Consider the following 15,942-nt stretch of genomic DNA (forward strand, 5'->3'; position numbering starts at 1 on the left):
AAGGAAGGAAGGAAGGAAGGAAGGAAGGAAGGAAGGAAGGAAGGAAGAAAATGAAAGAAAAGCCAAGTACTCTTGGCAGATTCTTGCCAGTAAAAGGGTTAACGCTGTTCAGACTTACAGATTATATATAGTAAGTAATTATAATACAGTTTGAAGGCAGGTTTGGATCCTAGAGAAAACAGTCACAACCGCAGCACTTTTGCAACAGTAATTTCCCCATGGCTTTGGTTATGTTCATCTCCGTTCCTGTTTCACAGAGCCCACAGCTACATACATTATATACAAGTGTATGTCTGAAATTCCGTAACCTTTGCCAGAGTAACTCTCCAGGAAGCTCTCCTGACCTTTACTTAAGATAAAGAAAGCAACTGAAATGAAGAAATAAATGTTCCTTTGATAATACTGTGTAAGCTGTGGCTAAGGAACTTTGAAATACAACAGCATTAATGAAATAGCTATATTAGGAGAATTTCTTTATCACCAACAGCAGTGACAAGCTTCAATGGGGCTTTTCATTCACAGTTCACAAATTATTTTCCAAGAATCATTGACTTGTTGTGTAACAATAATTGTGGGTTAATAGAAGTCCTAACTGTACTTTGTACTCTTACACAAAGGATGTATGCATACATTACTACATTTGGACACAGCTCCATATGTAGGATAAAGTATTTGATTTTCAATGTATAGAACAGTTTCAGCTGTGAAGGCTGAGGTGAAAAGAAAAAAAAAAAACTGTTACAAAGGGTAACTCTAAAAGTGACCGTGCTTGCTGGCTGGTATACATACAGGAACTTGTAGAGAAAAACAAAAACTAAGTTGTTGCTGTGTTACTGTGCAGGTATACTATCAGCATTCCGGGGAAGATTTTTTTTTTTTTTTCTCCATGAAATGTTGTCACATATGCTTCAAATATTCTTAAAACTGTTTCACTGTTTCTAAATAAGTGGAAAAATCCTCTACAAGACCTATACGAAAACTCAACAATTCTGAACTTGTTTTTTAGGGGTTAAATACTATTGTAATGCATTTTTTTCTCATCTCTCAAATTTTAATCCCAACATATCAGTACATGACTGTCTTTAACAGCTATCTGGTTTAGTGAACTGCAGTAATTCACTCTGATAGGATAAATTATTTAAGTTATTTAGCAAAACGAAAAAGCTACCATGCGCTCTGCTGCGATCAGCAGACACTGTTTAGAAGAGACCTGATGATGGAGAGAAGACTTGCCATGAGGAAGAAGGATGCGTGAAGAAGCTGCAAGAAGTCTGTGACTTGGTCACACAGCATCTCTCATCCCGTATCTTTAAAGTGCTCTTGAAACCACTTAAAACCACAGACCAGCATGTACAGTATTCTGTTTACCAGAATAGTAGCAGTTTAGCAGGTATGGGCAAGATTTGAGGGACACAGGTTAACAAAATAACTCTGGAGACATGTTAGTAAAACAGCAAACAACACAAAGCATCCAACTTAATACAACTCCTGCTTTCTTGCTTTACTTCAAAGCAAAATTATGTTTTGAGTAATAAAATGCCACATGCTAGAATTACTTAAAAATGCTCCAGCAGTGTCTGTACTTGATTATGTGCAGACAACTATTCATATATTGGTCCACAAAACCTATCGAGCAGCCCAATTTCTGCCCAGTACAGTTGTCTCCTACATCCCTAACACCTGACTTGGGCCAATATCCACCTCCTCATACCCCAGGGACAGAGAAAGCCCCTCTCTCTCCAGGCAGGACTTTTCCCTTGCTTCCCTGGGGTTGGAAATGACAGTAGCTGGCCCCCACTAAAGGTTATACCTTCAGGCCAAATAGCCATTTTTGGCTGCACATCAAATCGCCGCTTGCTTTATCTATTCCTTGCACTGATGTCACTGCCCAGCAAAAGGCACCATCACATGATTATAGATGACACAATAAATAACAAATACAAAGAGCCAAATATAAATATACAAGTACATATTTTTAAGAAAGCAATGATTCATACTATACTTACAACTTTCAGCCTGATAGTCTGGCACAAACTGCTCGTCATTGTCAGGTACCTGAGCTGAAGAAAGGAAAGCAAAAACAAATAACAAACAAACAAACAAAAAAACAAAAAATGAGGAAAGAATTAAAAGAAGCCATTAAAGCATAAATAAAGACTCTCATGCTTAATTTGAAGTGCTACCAAGTTTAAAACTAGGGTTTTCATTTCTCTCATTGTTGAGCATTAAAATCAAGCAAAGCGAACCATTTCGCTCTCGGACAAACCCTGGGGTGAAGCCGTGTGGTGCAGCACCAGCCCCGAGTGGCCTCGACACAGAGTGATTGGGGCAGGAGGACGTGAAGGCTGCCCCTGGCACCCGCCCTGCCTCACCACCCGCACCAGGGTCGGCACCTGCCATACCACTGCTGAAAACCAGCAGTGCTCGTTTGCAAAACATTTGCACAGGAAGTCTGAGTAACACCAAATCTTAGCATTTAACACCTATTCATCTTTAACCCCAAGCCACTGCATCTTCGGCATACTTAAAAACAATTCCAGTTTTTCGTGGCAGTCAGCCAACACAGTAAGATTCTTTTTGTTATTATTTTAAATACTCAAAAACAGCTATTTCACCAGACCACAGAATTGCTGGTTCAATAACAACATTTCAGACATAAAAACAACAAAAAAAAAGATTTATTTAAACAAGGATTATTATTAACATCCTATCGACTTCTGAAAGATCATCTTCGCTCTTTAGAAACTTTCATCAGAAATGTGAGCTACAAAATACAACAATCATGGTCTGCTGATAACATAATTTTGCTTCTGTGGTACCGCAGTTCCTTTTCATTGTGTATCTAGGACATTAGCCTTGAAAACTCATTCGAACCATTTAAGCTGAAATACCACTGAACGTATGTTACAGGTGAGTACATTTGAACAACGGCAGAACATTAAGAAGCGGCATCCTCAGAGCACGACTGGTTCTGGCTACATCCTATGGGAGATTCAGCTTACTGTGTCTGAACTTTGTCATCTTTTGCTCAACATATGCTAACTACAATAATCACAGCGAAGCTTCATAAAAGTATCTGAAAATATTTTAATTTACACAGTTCTTGTCTAAAGACAAGCAAATAATTCATATGATCTTAATTAAAAGTTAGCATCTGCCATGATCCGGTTACCCAACAAAATTCAAGAGGTAAATACTGCTTATGTAATCATTTATTGAAACAGTGACTACCAAAACATGAAATACGGTAAATGATAAAATATAATTTTAATGACCTTCAGAACACTTTTTAGTTTAACACACATATCTTCTCCCTCATATATGTACAATTGATACTAGCTTTAGCAGAATATATTTGAATTATAAATATAGATTTAATTTTAATTACAGTTATTTTGAATGTGCACTACAGTACTCTTTGTGGACCAGATCTTCACTCCTTACTCAGGAAATATTTCTAATGACTTAACTGGAAGGTTTTTTCTTGAGTAAAGAGCTCAGAATCAGGCTCATCATACCAAAAAATTATTTGCTCTCAGTTTTAAAACAAATGTTTAAAGTCCTAGTGTCTTAATTGCAGCAAATACCTCCTAAGAACAAATGACCTTGGGAACTCTGCAAACACAGATTTTAAAGGAAGTGAGAGTAAGGTAAATACGTGAAGACTAATTAATATTACTCTGAAAAAAATACATAACTATTTTTTTTTTTCAAAAAAATTACAGAGACTCTTAGAAGCCGGTGTCTCTGAGGATGTTAGCTCCTCAAAGTTTGAATCTGTATAAAACATGCAATTTACCAAACCAAATACTCCCAGTATTTTTGATGCCTTAAATTTCTCTTTCCTCCAGAGAAACCACAGGACTCCTACCAGAAATGAACTCAGGTATACCACATGAGCCCATATATTAACACTCTATAATTTCTAACATTTGATGTAATTCGCTACATTCAAATGTTAGGCATTTTCCTAACAAAAATGCCAACTATTTGACTGCCACTGAAGAATCCAATTATGAAAACAAGGTTTTCTACTTTAAAATCAATTCCTATGGTTTTTATACATTCCTGATTGTTTTTGAAAGGTTTGTACTCTAAACGTTCAGAGTTTAAAGTAATTCTATCAAGTAATTTCTTGTTTACAGAAGACACATCCCACACATTGTTCTTAAGCCAGCTATCATTTTCGAATGCAGCAGGGAGGTTAGTATGACTCTATTTTTTTTTTTTATACACATATGAGCATATATATATATATGTTAATTGGTGAAGCTGGGATATTTGAAAAAGGCTAAAGAAAACAAAACAAAAAAATCCCTCCTGTTGAAATCAGAAAGCTACATTTAGTGATTATAGAACTAGAACAGCAATCTTATATAAGTTTCTAGAGCATATTCTGTGCGTCGGACTGCTTCACCGGTGCTTTATTCTGGCTATAGCAGTTTAACGTGACTTACTTCAAGTAAATCTGGCACTTACTATGTTACTAAATGATGACTGCTTTTTCCCAGTGAAAGAGTAAGAAAAAATAAAATATAGCTGGTTGAATCTTCACACAAAACCAGTCTATTACTTTAGAGACACTGGCATTACCCCTGATGTGGTCTGAAGTAAACAAGAAAAATATACTTCATTCACGGATCCCAAAAATTTATGAAGACATATTTAATAGAAATCAAGGCGCATCAGTACTGTAGAAACAGGTGGAGACTGTGCTGTCAAAATGTATTTTAAATACAATACTGACATAGCCTTAAAAGCCTCTGTAGGACAAGGAATACTGCAAGCTAGGAAGTGTTTAAAACCCTGCCAAATATAAACAAAACAAAGAATAACATCCAAAGTGTTCAACCCAGGAACATACATTTCCTACTGGAATCTATTTTTAATAGCACCAGTACCTTACAAATAAGCACACAAGCCTATAAAAAGAAATTAAAAGGACCCACTAACTTCTGGAGATGAGAACGTAAATTATTCCTTCATTTAATCTGTTTTTTGTTTGTTTGTTTGTTTAAACTAGCAGAATTGCAACTTACACATGCTTATATTGCAGAAATGCAAGCGACCGTCAGCCCAATACATAGACTTCTTCTGACAGCATCTTACTGTGAGAAGGCAAACAGTCTGGATACATCATCCCATTACTCAAAGGGAAGAGCGCTTTTATACTCTGAGTTTGGGTAATTACAGGCAGCCTTTGCAGCAAATTAAAAGGACAGGTAAAGACACTTTAACCTGAATGTCTGAAAGGAAAATGTTAACTTGCAGTGTTGCAACTGTCTGCACATTTATATACGTATGTCATTCATTTCCTCTTCTCTTTTATTCACAAATATTGCAATTCAGCAAGGCTGCCATAAAATCTTCATTGGTCTTCTGTTAACATATTCAAGACAGGACACAACGCATAAATCACCAAAACTTTTGTTTTTTTCTACTTTGCCTTTCAGAGGAAAATTGAAAAAGATACCTGAAATGATCATCTAACTGAGTGAGACTATTTCCCTGAGCTACTTAATTACGGGGGTTTGAGAAGGGAAGTATATACCAAAAGGCTAATAAAAGGTTTTGAAGGATATTAAGCACGTGGCTTTTACTGCTAATAGCAGAAGCAGCTACATCAGTTCATTCTGCATTCATAGCCATCAAGTCTCAGACTCCTGAAGTAGACGACATCTGCAGCACAAACTATCCAGCTCAGTCTAGATTATTACCAAAAGTTTTCTTTTTCCTCTGATTATAGCTATAATGTCTCAAGAGGATTTGGGAAGTGCACAAGGATGTTAATGATGATCTTGAGGACATTATCAGTTTAGATTTTACAGTTTCACTACCTACTCAGTTAAAACCAGTTTGCCAAAAGCAAACATTTACAGCAGAAAAATACATAATACTTGTTTGTAGTTTTCAGAGCATTAAAAACCTTTAAAAAGCTGAACTGACAGCACATTTTAGAAGGGGAAAGCAATTCAGAAAAAGAAAAAGAAAAAAGTTCTAACCTAGAGCCAGTTAGCTTGCTTTCCCTGCAAGTAAACAAAAATAAAAAGTCTCTATTAACAAGCATCCAGGACAAGAGGAGTTAATATTTAATTAAAACCAGCTCTATCCACTGTAACAATGACCTGGAGCCAAACAAGGCAGAAGATGTATGAGTCATTCTTTCTGCCAGTGAATGAGACAGCTGATCTCCGAAGCAATTCCTCAAGACAAGCAGTCAGAACTGGAGTTCTGCCTCCATTCACAAAAACACAGTCCAGCATGAACCATGTGGCCCCAACCACAAGCTTTTCATGTCACACCCTTCCAGAAAGCTACAGCAAAGTAAACTTGAACTTTAGGCATAAACACACTGATTTCACTGCTTTGTCTCAAGATGTAGTGCAGACCTGCTGAGGAACGTATTTAATAAATGAAAAGTTAAGAGAGCTATAAAGGGCTTAAATTTAACTCTTCCTTCTCCCAATTACAAACTGCTTCCAAAAGCAAAACTACACTCTGGGGAAAGGTGTTCCTGTTAAAAACCAGCAACTTTCCAGAAAAACAAGGAGCTGCAAACCTCCTTGCTTCACTTAAAACTTTATTTTGGGTATCATGACACTTCCTCTGGTGCTGTGTTCTCTGACCTCAAGCTACACTTTTAGAGCCAAGAGACATTTGTTTTAAAATATCAGTGATTTATTCAAAGTGCCAAAAGAAATTGAAATTGACAGGAAATTATACATGGCTAGTACTGTTTTGGCTGGAGCTAAAATAAGACTTTAGGCCTCAGAAGTAATGAGTCTATTGAGTTTTCTTTGATTCATTGTCAGTTCTGAATATCTGAAGGATTGTATAAATTTTAAGTATTCCTGAAAGAGCAGGAGGGAGGGGGTAGGGAGTTGTTTTTTTTTTTTTTCTTTTTTTTTTTTTTGCTTTTTTTTTTTTTTTTCTCCAGAGGAACAACTGTTTCTAACAAAGGAGCATTCAGAAGGCAACACAGTGACAAATTTCAAGATGGTTAAAAAAATTTATTTCCCATAAGCACTGGATTTGCTGTCAAAACAACACCAAGCCCTTTTTACATAAGTGAGATGCTCTGACTAATAAACTTAAATGCAGTTCAAAACTAGCTCCAGATCTCAAAATTCTTCCTTATGTGAATAATCCCTAGGAATATGAAGATGGGTTTGCAGAATCTGCTCTTCATTTGGTGCTATACTAAAAATGAGAAAAAAATAGCTTAGAAGGAACACTTGCATTTAACATTTTGCTACATTCCTCATGGTTCGCAAACCCCACTATGCCTTTGAAAATTATTATTTTGAATAAAAGGAATTTACTTTTCCAGCAAACAAGGAAAACATTTAAAAGTTTATTATTATACAGACTTTCAAACTTGTAGATTTCTGGTGGGTTTGTTTTTTTTGGATTTCTTTTTAAAAGAAAACACACACACCCTTCCCATTTTGCCTAATCTCACTTTTCTCCATTATTTTTTTTTCACAAATACTTAAGATCAAGAGTTATGAGTATTTGAAAGCCGAATCTGTCAGACTACTAGAATACAAAAAAAAAAAAAAAAAAAGCTATTCTTTGTATTACAAATGCCAAAATGGAAAACCTTTTCACTGCTTTTTACAGTATGCCCAGAGCTCGGCTATGAAGGTATTAAGGCATCCTTTCTCAACTATTTTTACTCCTAGGAAAACATGGATAGTTGCTGAATATGGCTACATAGCATTTGCCTTACACTGGCTCAATTTTACAACTTTTTGGCAGGAGAAAACTAGTTAGAGTAAGCTGCTACACATCTTCACGGATTTAAATGAAACCACTTTAACTAGAAATGTATTTGAAGCTCTCTTATTGAAAATGTTCCTTTAAGAACTATAAACTATTCATTTTCATACCTCCTCATCATCCTCATTTAAGGAATAAACTAGAAGTCAACACTAGATCGGGCATCACCACAATACTGGTGCACCCTTTACCACAGAAGACTAGAAGGCAGAAACTTATCTCTTAAAGTTCACCTCAAATGTGGGTATTAATTATTTATAGTAATTATAAAAATAAGTTATTTTCAGATACCCCAAACTGTTTTTTAGATCCTGGTAGCCAGTAGTAGCCCTCCACTTAATTTAGCTAAGCTATGGTAGAAGCATGAACCCATTACCTGTAGCTATTATTTCGAACATCTTACTGATCATTTAAGTCTTTTGTTTTTTTTCAAGTAACCCAAAGAACATAATATTTTATTTTTTCGTTTTTTTACCAGCTGTAGAGCAGATTATCTACCACTCTAAGAAGCAGATCCAGTCCATAAATTAACTATTTGTCTTCGCTTGGGATGCTTTATCTTTAGCAGAGTGTAAGAGGAATTTGTATCTGAAAGAGTAATTTTTAAGAAGAAATCTGTTTCTTGGTTAATCTATTATTCTCCCAAAACCAAACGCTTTCACCACACAAAGGAGGCTCTCGCTCACTAAGAATTTGTTTTCTCTCATTTTTTTTGTTACGGAATAAAAAGTAACAGCTACCATGATGAGATAACATTAGATTAATATTTAAACCAAATTTTTCAAGTCACTGAACAATCGCTATCTGCCAAAACCAATCTAATTCCAAGTATACGGAATCAATAAAGTCATTTTATAATTTTATCATGACAAAATGTTGCCATCAAGTTATTTAAATATAAATCTAAAGATAAAATCTGAATAATATTTGCCTTGGATAGCAACAAGTAATTTTAACTATTTCCTTTCAAGTTTGAAGGCTGAAGCAATTATTACAGGCTTCCCACTTTCAATTTCTGTCCTCAGGAAACAGTTATAATCTATATTTTGTCCTGCATAACAAGTGTCAAGAGTTAAACTTATTTAGACCAAGTTTTACATCAAAATAATTTAATTCATTCTTGTACATTTAATACTACAAAGAGTAAAAAGCAAAACTCATTTCCATAAAAATCTACTGTGCAGCTAGCAGAACACATTTGTAAGTTTTGTGCAAGTAGCTTGTTAATTATGGACTAATAAAATATTAAAGAGATTGTTTACATTTTTGATTAATTCCTTTATATTTATGAACCTTTACCATTTCCAGTAGGAAAAGAACACATTTCTTATGTGTTTTCTTGTTTGCCACCAACTTTTCACAGGTGACGTTAAGTGTAAATGATCTCCAAGGCTAAAATATGTGATGCAGTATGGATAGCTTCAGAAAAAATAGAACAGGAGCAAAACAAACAAACAAACAAAAATCAGCAAGCATTCTTCGCATGTAATAAAATGCAACTCACTTTCTTCTCATAACTAATAAGTAGATTTTTGACCTGGTTACTCCCCACTGGGGATCTGAACTCGTGGGAGAAACCTGGTCAGCTGCCACTGCTTTTCTTAAAAAGGGTCAAGATGTTTTAAAATTTCATGGTCATTTCCCTGGCTCCAGAGCATTATGAAAAGAAATATGTAAACATTACTGATGCTGCCAAATTGGCAGACTTCTAGCCTATGAAGGTCCAGAAGAACATAAATGGACACATCTAGCAATGGGTAAACAAGTCTGATTTCAAAATCTGCTTCCTGGCTAAGCTCATCCATGTAGACATTTGAGCAGAGCCACAATATCCTCAAACACTAACATGTTATAAAGACTACCAAAAGTAGCTGGTTGGGTTTTGTGTTTTTGTTTTTTTTGGTTGTTTTAATAAAATTTTGCGCTCAAGTTAATAAAACAATATTTGATTTTCTCATCTCGACTTTCTTTCAGTTTTAGCTTACCCTTTAGAAAAGCCGTGCAAAGTTTGTGTTTTATGGAATAGCTAAAAACATGGCGTGGCCTTAAACATATAGATGAAGTATTTCTAGAACACTGAAAAATCTGTAATATTTTGTTTTAATATGTTGTCAAAAAACATTATTATAACTTACAGCAGCTTAATGCTACTATATGAAAACACAATTTTTTCCTATTTTTTTAAATTATTTTTGAATACTTATCAGATGATGCTATCTGCATTTACAAAGGTTTATCCACGTAGCTGACATAGGACTAGACCCCTTTCTCTCTCAAATCCTGTCTAAATTTATTAAGTGAAGTAGGCACAACTAAAGGGCTTTGAAACAATTCATTCTAATCTAAAATAAGCATTTTCCCATTTGCCATTACGTAATTTATGTACCTATAGAAATGATTAAATCTGTTTAAAATTCCATATTATTTTTCAAACTTACATTATTATCTGCACATGCATTATGAATCTTCCTGCATTTTTCTGACTTATGATCAAAGATATCAAATCATTTTCACTAACAAAAACATCCATGCCAGTGAAAAATCAAAGTAAAAGTTCTCCTCTCCATCTAAAAATAGTATCTTTTGAATAGCATTTTAACATACTTCTGGCTAGTTAAAATGAATGAGCTGATGCAAAATAAAGAGATCCTTAGTAAAATTACCACAGAGAAACAGTTACAGTTGTATCTGATCATTATACTACCAATAAATAAATAAATAAATAAATAAACAAACAAAAAACTATCTTGTTTCAGGACATTCTGTTTCCAATGACTAGGTAAGAATCGTATTAATTCATAAAAATACAGCCTCAGTTCCATGAATTTAAAAAGGACTTTTTGATTACACAAAAAATAACTACATGCTAAAAATAATACTAGGAGAATAAGAATGTCAGCAGAATAAACAGTACCCCACAACTTATTTGTAGGTTAAGAACTTGACTAACTACATATAAAACTGTTAAAAAAAAATCAGGATGTAGCCAAGTAGTCACCAGCAATATTTCCCTCTTTCTATGAAAACCAGCAGCAAGCAGCTCACCCCAACATCTCATCCTTCCCACAGAAGCTGAATATCTATTCTATAAACAACTGTTAGTAGTCCAGTCCGTAATAAAAAATAAACATGTGAATAATCACATTCATTTAAATCAGGATAAATTTGGAAAAATTATGTTAGCTTGCATCAAAATCAGATTTATTTCAGAAGTTTACATTAAAATTTAAACCAGCAATATTAAGAACAGACAATGCATAAGAATCTCTGTGCTTGAAATAAACAGTACTGTAAATATCAAGGGAAAAAAAATATCGGAAAGCATTGCTGAAGAGAACAAAAACACTGCAACAAGCAGAAAGCTCCTCTGCATTTTGTTAAAGTTCTCTTACAGCAGCAGCTCATCTTTTTGTTATTGGTACATGAATCTCTCAATAGCTGCTCTAAATTCAGATTTCGAAATTATTGTTTTTAATCCTTCTCTCTTCAGCAGAATGCGCTCTGAAAGATTATTCAAAATACTTAAAAGCACAAACAGGTGAAAAAAAGACCGATGTCAGTTCTCTAATCATCCAATACACAATCTCACAACTACAAGTAGGAAGAAAAAAATAACATGCAAAATATTTAAAGGTTTCATTAAAAAAATAAAATTAAGAAATAGTACTTTTAAAGTATTCCATACACACCTAATGTTCTGTGTTGTGAACAAGGTGGAAAGAAGACACTTGCACTTAAATCTTGAAGCATCCCGTCCCGATGAACCCAGAGAAACTAATTTCTGCCATCAGAAAAGTACTCCACCAGAACACCAAATAATTATATGTGCTGCTCTAAAGGAAACAGCAAGCCCAGTTCTGGCTGTATGTAGTCTCTCGAGGTACAATAATATAAACCTGATCAATTGCAATTAAAATCTGAGCAGAGGCTTAGAACTTGAAGTCTTGGTGCATTAGTTCTTGCCAAAAGCAGATGTGATTGTGAGCTGGAAGCAATTTCTCCTGGTAATTTGTGATGACACTGGGTAGAGCAGCCCCAGAGTCCCCAAAGACAAACTCATCAGAGGCTCTAATGTATGCATGACACATGAGGTGGCTCTTTTAGAGCTCAATTAATTGGGCTGAACATTAAGACAGCAAGTTCAGGACTTTTTTTTTATTTTTTTTTTTTCCCTCCAGAGTTGTTTTTCCTCTTTTTACAAGCAGTTTTTTCCCTTACCTTCTGCAAGCCACGTCTCCTGTAATTGGCTCAGATCTTGAAAGAGTTCTGCAAAAAGATGAAGACAGGGATAAAAGATTCACACCTTTAATCTCTTCATAAGATTAAAATATACTCAAAAATAAATTTTTTTCCCCTGAAGAACAGCATATGTGAATTCTATTTTGGCAATCAAACATATAGACAAAATAGATATTTTCTGGTTGCAGTTAATGATTTTTCTACACCTGTATAACAAGTACTTACTGTATTATTTTATTGGCTCTTGAAATAATAACCAGAATATTAATCAAGTTCTACAAAATAACAGGCTTATTCAGCAACACAGAGAGAAGTTAAAACTGCTAGTATTTCTAATACAGGTGAACTCTTTCTCCTTATACAACCCAGGCCTCCTCCTGCAATATTTGTCTGGATATCTGTCTCTCTTGGAATTTAACGCAAGCTGTGCCTGAGCAAAGACTGAGTATTTTTATTAACAGGGTCGTAACGATTATATAAAAATTTTCAAGCAATGACCTGAGGTGCTGCAACAGCAAACAGAAATGGAAAACCTTTTGTACTTCCCCTGATGTTTTACCATGTATGACAGGAGAATCGCCACTATTTCCTCTATACTGTACTTACTGTACTTTTTCAAAGTGAAAACACTTTCTCCATGGACTGAGTTTTGCAGCAGCATAACCTTTTTGCAGTTCACTGAAATCAGTTGGTTATAATGGGTGCAAATCAGAGCAGCGTTCAGATGATTTGTAAAGCTCAGAAACTCAGTTACGAAAACTCTGTTTATGGACAACTAAGTAGGATATTTGAACTGACAAATGGTTTATTTTTAATTTACTGTATTTTGCAAGTGACTTCCTCTTTTATGAATGCTGACAGATAGCTATTTACATATACTTAAATGACAGAAGCTATTCATTTATTTTGTGGACTGATACCTCATGTTCGCGTTGGGAAATCATTTCACTGACAATCAGAAAGTTGTTTTCTTTTGCATTTGCACTAGAATAAACTTTTCCAATATGCAAATAATTAGAGGTTTTAAAAGTATATCAGGGTGTCCTTATCTTGATAAGATGGATGTAGGGGTAAGATTTAGGCCCCTATATACTCTCCTGTATGTCTTTCATTATTACTGACTGACCTTTTAACCTAGAAAAATGTTAACTAGACAACAGATCTCAAGCCCTGGTTATGCGAGCAGCTACTGATGGGACTAAGTCACAAACCTTTGGCTCTCCAAAACATCTTCCATTCTGGGCTTCCTTAACTAAATTTCCCAGGGCTTTTAACCCTATCAGTGTTACGCTGGCACCGGAGCAGTAACAGAAACTGGCTGCCAGACAACAGGAGTTTGACTACTAGCTCTACAGAAAAGCTAGAGTGGTCTCCACACCAGAATTCTACTCCTGCAACCACCAGTGAACACACAACAGTGAAAAGGATGTTAAAAGCGTAGAGGAATGTGGAAAGCCCTGAATCTCACGAGGCCTAAAGGTGAAAGAGCCAGGTGAACTCTCTCTGTGACTTGTGTCAGATGCTGCAAAGGCTTGGCCTCAGTGCATGACATCCATGTGCCACACGTGCAGCAATACCTAAATGCAACTGGATAACTCAAGGAAAGAATATCAACTTTATCAGTTTTTGCCTTTGCCAGTTTGCTTTGCAACAGTAAATGCAATTTTCTTGTCTTGTTTATTCAGATTGATCTAGATAAATATATGTCAAAAATAAATAAAAAACCAGCTCTCAGAAAGCTTCTCCACATTAGTAAGTAAGGGGGAGGGGGGGGGAGAGTAGAACAAGCCCTCACCTTCTGAATCATGAGCCAGGTCTCTGTTAATGAATTTTCTTTTCCTGACATTTGTCGGTCTCTCATTACAGTTTCTCCCACGCGGATTCTATAAACAGGAAAGATCAGTTACTTTAGAAATCTGAGTTGTTTTTGTTGTTTTGTTGTTGTTGTTGTTGTTTTTAATTTAATTAAGAATACTCAAAGCCAGCATTAATTCTTTACATTTTCAAATGGGGAACTGATAGTCTTACAGCCTCCAGCTTCTAGCAAAAGATATTGCCGAGTACGTAACATCTTACAAAAGATTCCTGTGCCTAAATGCAACACATTTCTAGCTATCCGTGTAGACATCTATTTGTGCAGATACATATGTAATGTGTTTGAGTAGCAACACAATACCAACCATGTATTTTTAGCATCTAAAGTACACAAACCTACACAATAGCACATAGATCCTCTCTGCATATGCTACACAGGAGAACCCAAATATAAGATTCCAACAGACCACTTTGTTTCCCTCCTGTGTAACTTATAAAATTGTTTTAAAAGTCCTGAAAGCAAAGGAAAAACAAAATGTTAAGGTTTGCCTCAACTTCATTCTGAGTGTTGCAGGCAAATGCAGCCAGAAACTTTGAATGCAGCTGCTGCTCTTGCCTCTCTGATTCTCTAAGCGTGTGCATGATTTTTTAATCATCCCAATCATCTTTAAAAGAACACGATGCTTTATTGAAATAACTAGGAAGATAAGCCCATCTTGCAGGCAAAGCTCCCAGATGACGAGTCGCCCCTACAGCGGTAACAAAGCAGATACTCTGTCTGCAAAACTCCCCCACAGAAATAAGTCGGAGTCAAGTTTATAAACACCAACTTTGAAGTGATCACTCACATTGGTGACCATGTAAGGCACTTGCTGGTCATAAAATCCATCCATCCTGCGGCTCTTCCACAAGTCTTAGCCCAGTGTTTTATTTACTGGGCATTGGATCTGGAGATTTTCTCGGGATCTGGCCTCCAGTCAGCCTAGAGGGGAATACAAGATGGCTTTTAGGTTAAAAAAAATCATGAATGAACTGCTCGAATTTGCATAGCTAATTAACCTCAAAGAGTCCCATTCATAAAAACAACCCTCCCTTCCCTGCCTTCACCTGGGTTCCACGCTTCTGCCAGGAAAACAGGGCGCGAAAGCCCCGGGAGGCAGGAGCGGAAAGGCAGGCGAGAGGCAGGGGCTGCTCACGCTCCCCCCCCCCCCCCCCCCCCGGAGCCCCGGGCGAGCCGTGCGAGTGGCAGCCCCGGCTCACAAACGTGGGCTCGGCTCGAAATGGCGATCGGCGCCGCGCACCTCACGGCAGCGCCCGCCGGCCGCCGCCACGCACAGCCCCACACACGCACCCCCATCCACGCACACACACACACACCCACACGCACCCCCGGCCACCTTCTCCCCCACGATCGATTTCTCGCCACCCTCCAGCACCCCGCAATCCTCAGAGGCGCCGGGCAAAGTTGCGGGGAAGACCCACCTGAAGGCCACGCGCGGCGGTCGGCTGCGAAAAAATTCCCTCCAAATTTAATAAAAACATTAATTATCCCCCGGCACTTCCCCCTCGGAAGCGGCGAGCGCCACTGACAGAGCTCAATCCCGTGGTTTTTCCTCTCCTCCTCCTCCAGGGGCCCCCGAGCCGCGCCGGCGGATCCCCGCCGCCCATTGGCTCCCCGCGCCCCCCGCCGGATCGCCGGATCGCCGCCCGCCGCCTGGCCCCGGCCTCGGCCCCGGCCGTGAGGGCGAACCTCAGCCCTGCCCTCGGCTCCTCTGCCGGGGGGCTCGGAAATCACAGCTCGGATGCGCCGCCGTGCCACCACGCCGATCCCGGGATCCTGCTGCGGCCGCGCCACGGCCCCCACAGCCCCCAGGTGGCAAGGCAAGCCCCCGTTTAACCCCCCACCTAACCCCCCAACCACCAAAAAACAAAATAAAATAAAGTTTAGCTTCCCTGGCTCCAGAAAAGCAAGAAAATACCCCCCACCCCGCCACACGCTGCCCCACTTTTTCTGATGGCACAGCAGTGCCACCAAACTTCGCGGAGCCCAGAGGTGAGGATGAGGGGAACACAGCAAGAGGCTCACACCACTTTGGAGGCTTTGCA

The 15,942-nt window shown here is 37.6% G+C and overlaps 1 protein-coding gene across 5 annotated transcripts in view; it reads right to left on the reverse strand.

The window, feature by feature from the left end:
* ETV1 (ETS variant transcription factor 1) overlaps window positions 1–15,705 on the reverse strand; it is a 66,831-nt gene extending 51,126 nt beyond the window's left edge. Inside the window, exons 1-5 of one of the 5 annotated variants that reach the window (XM_035316655.1) lie at window positions 15,587–15,705; window positions 14,685–14,818; window positions 13,817–13,904; window positions 12,001–12,048; window positions 2,007–2,060 (exon numbers count right to left, since the gene is read on the reverse strand). In XM_035316655.1, the coding sequence (XP_035172546.1) occupies window positions 2,007–2,060; window positions 12,001–12,048; window positions 13,817–13,904; window positions 14,685–14,729 (235 nt within the window). In that variant the 5' untranslated portion in view covers window positions 14,730–14,818; window positions 15,587–15,705. Of the gene's footprint in view, window positions 1–2,006; window positions 2,061–11,471; window positions 11,868–12,000; window positions 12,049–13,816; window positions 13,905–14,684; window positions 14,819–14,943; window positions 14,963–15,318; window positions 15,507–15,586 lie in introns of those variants that run through there. The other 4 variants (XM_035316658.1, XM_035316654.1, XM_035316656.1 and 1 more) reach the window with 4 other exon arrangements.
* Window positions 15,706–15,942: the final 237 nt, after the last annotated feature.

The sequence above is a fragment of the Oxyura jamaicensis genome, chromosome 2 (genome assembly GCF_011077185.1).
Source record: "Oxyura jamaicensis isolate SHBP4307 breed ruddy duck chromosome 2, BPBGC_Ojam_1.0, whole genome shotgun sequence".
Classification (NCBI taxonomy): domain Eukaryota; kingdom Metazoa; phylum Chordata; class Aves; order Anseriformes; family Anatidae; genus Oxyura; species Oxyura jamaicensis.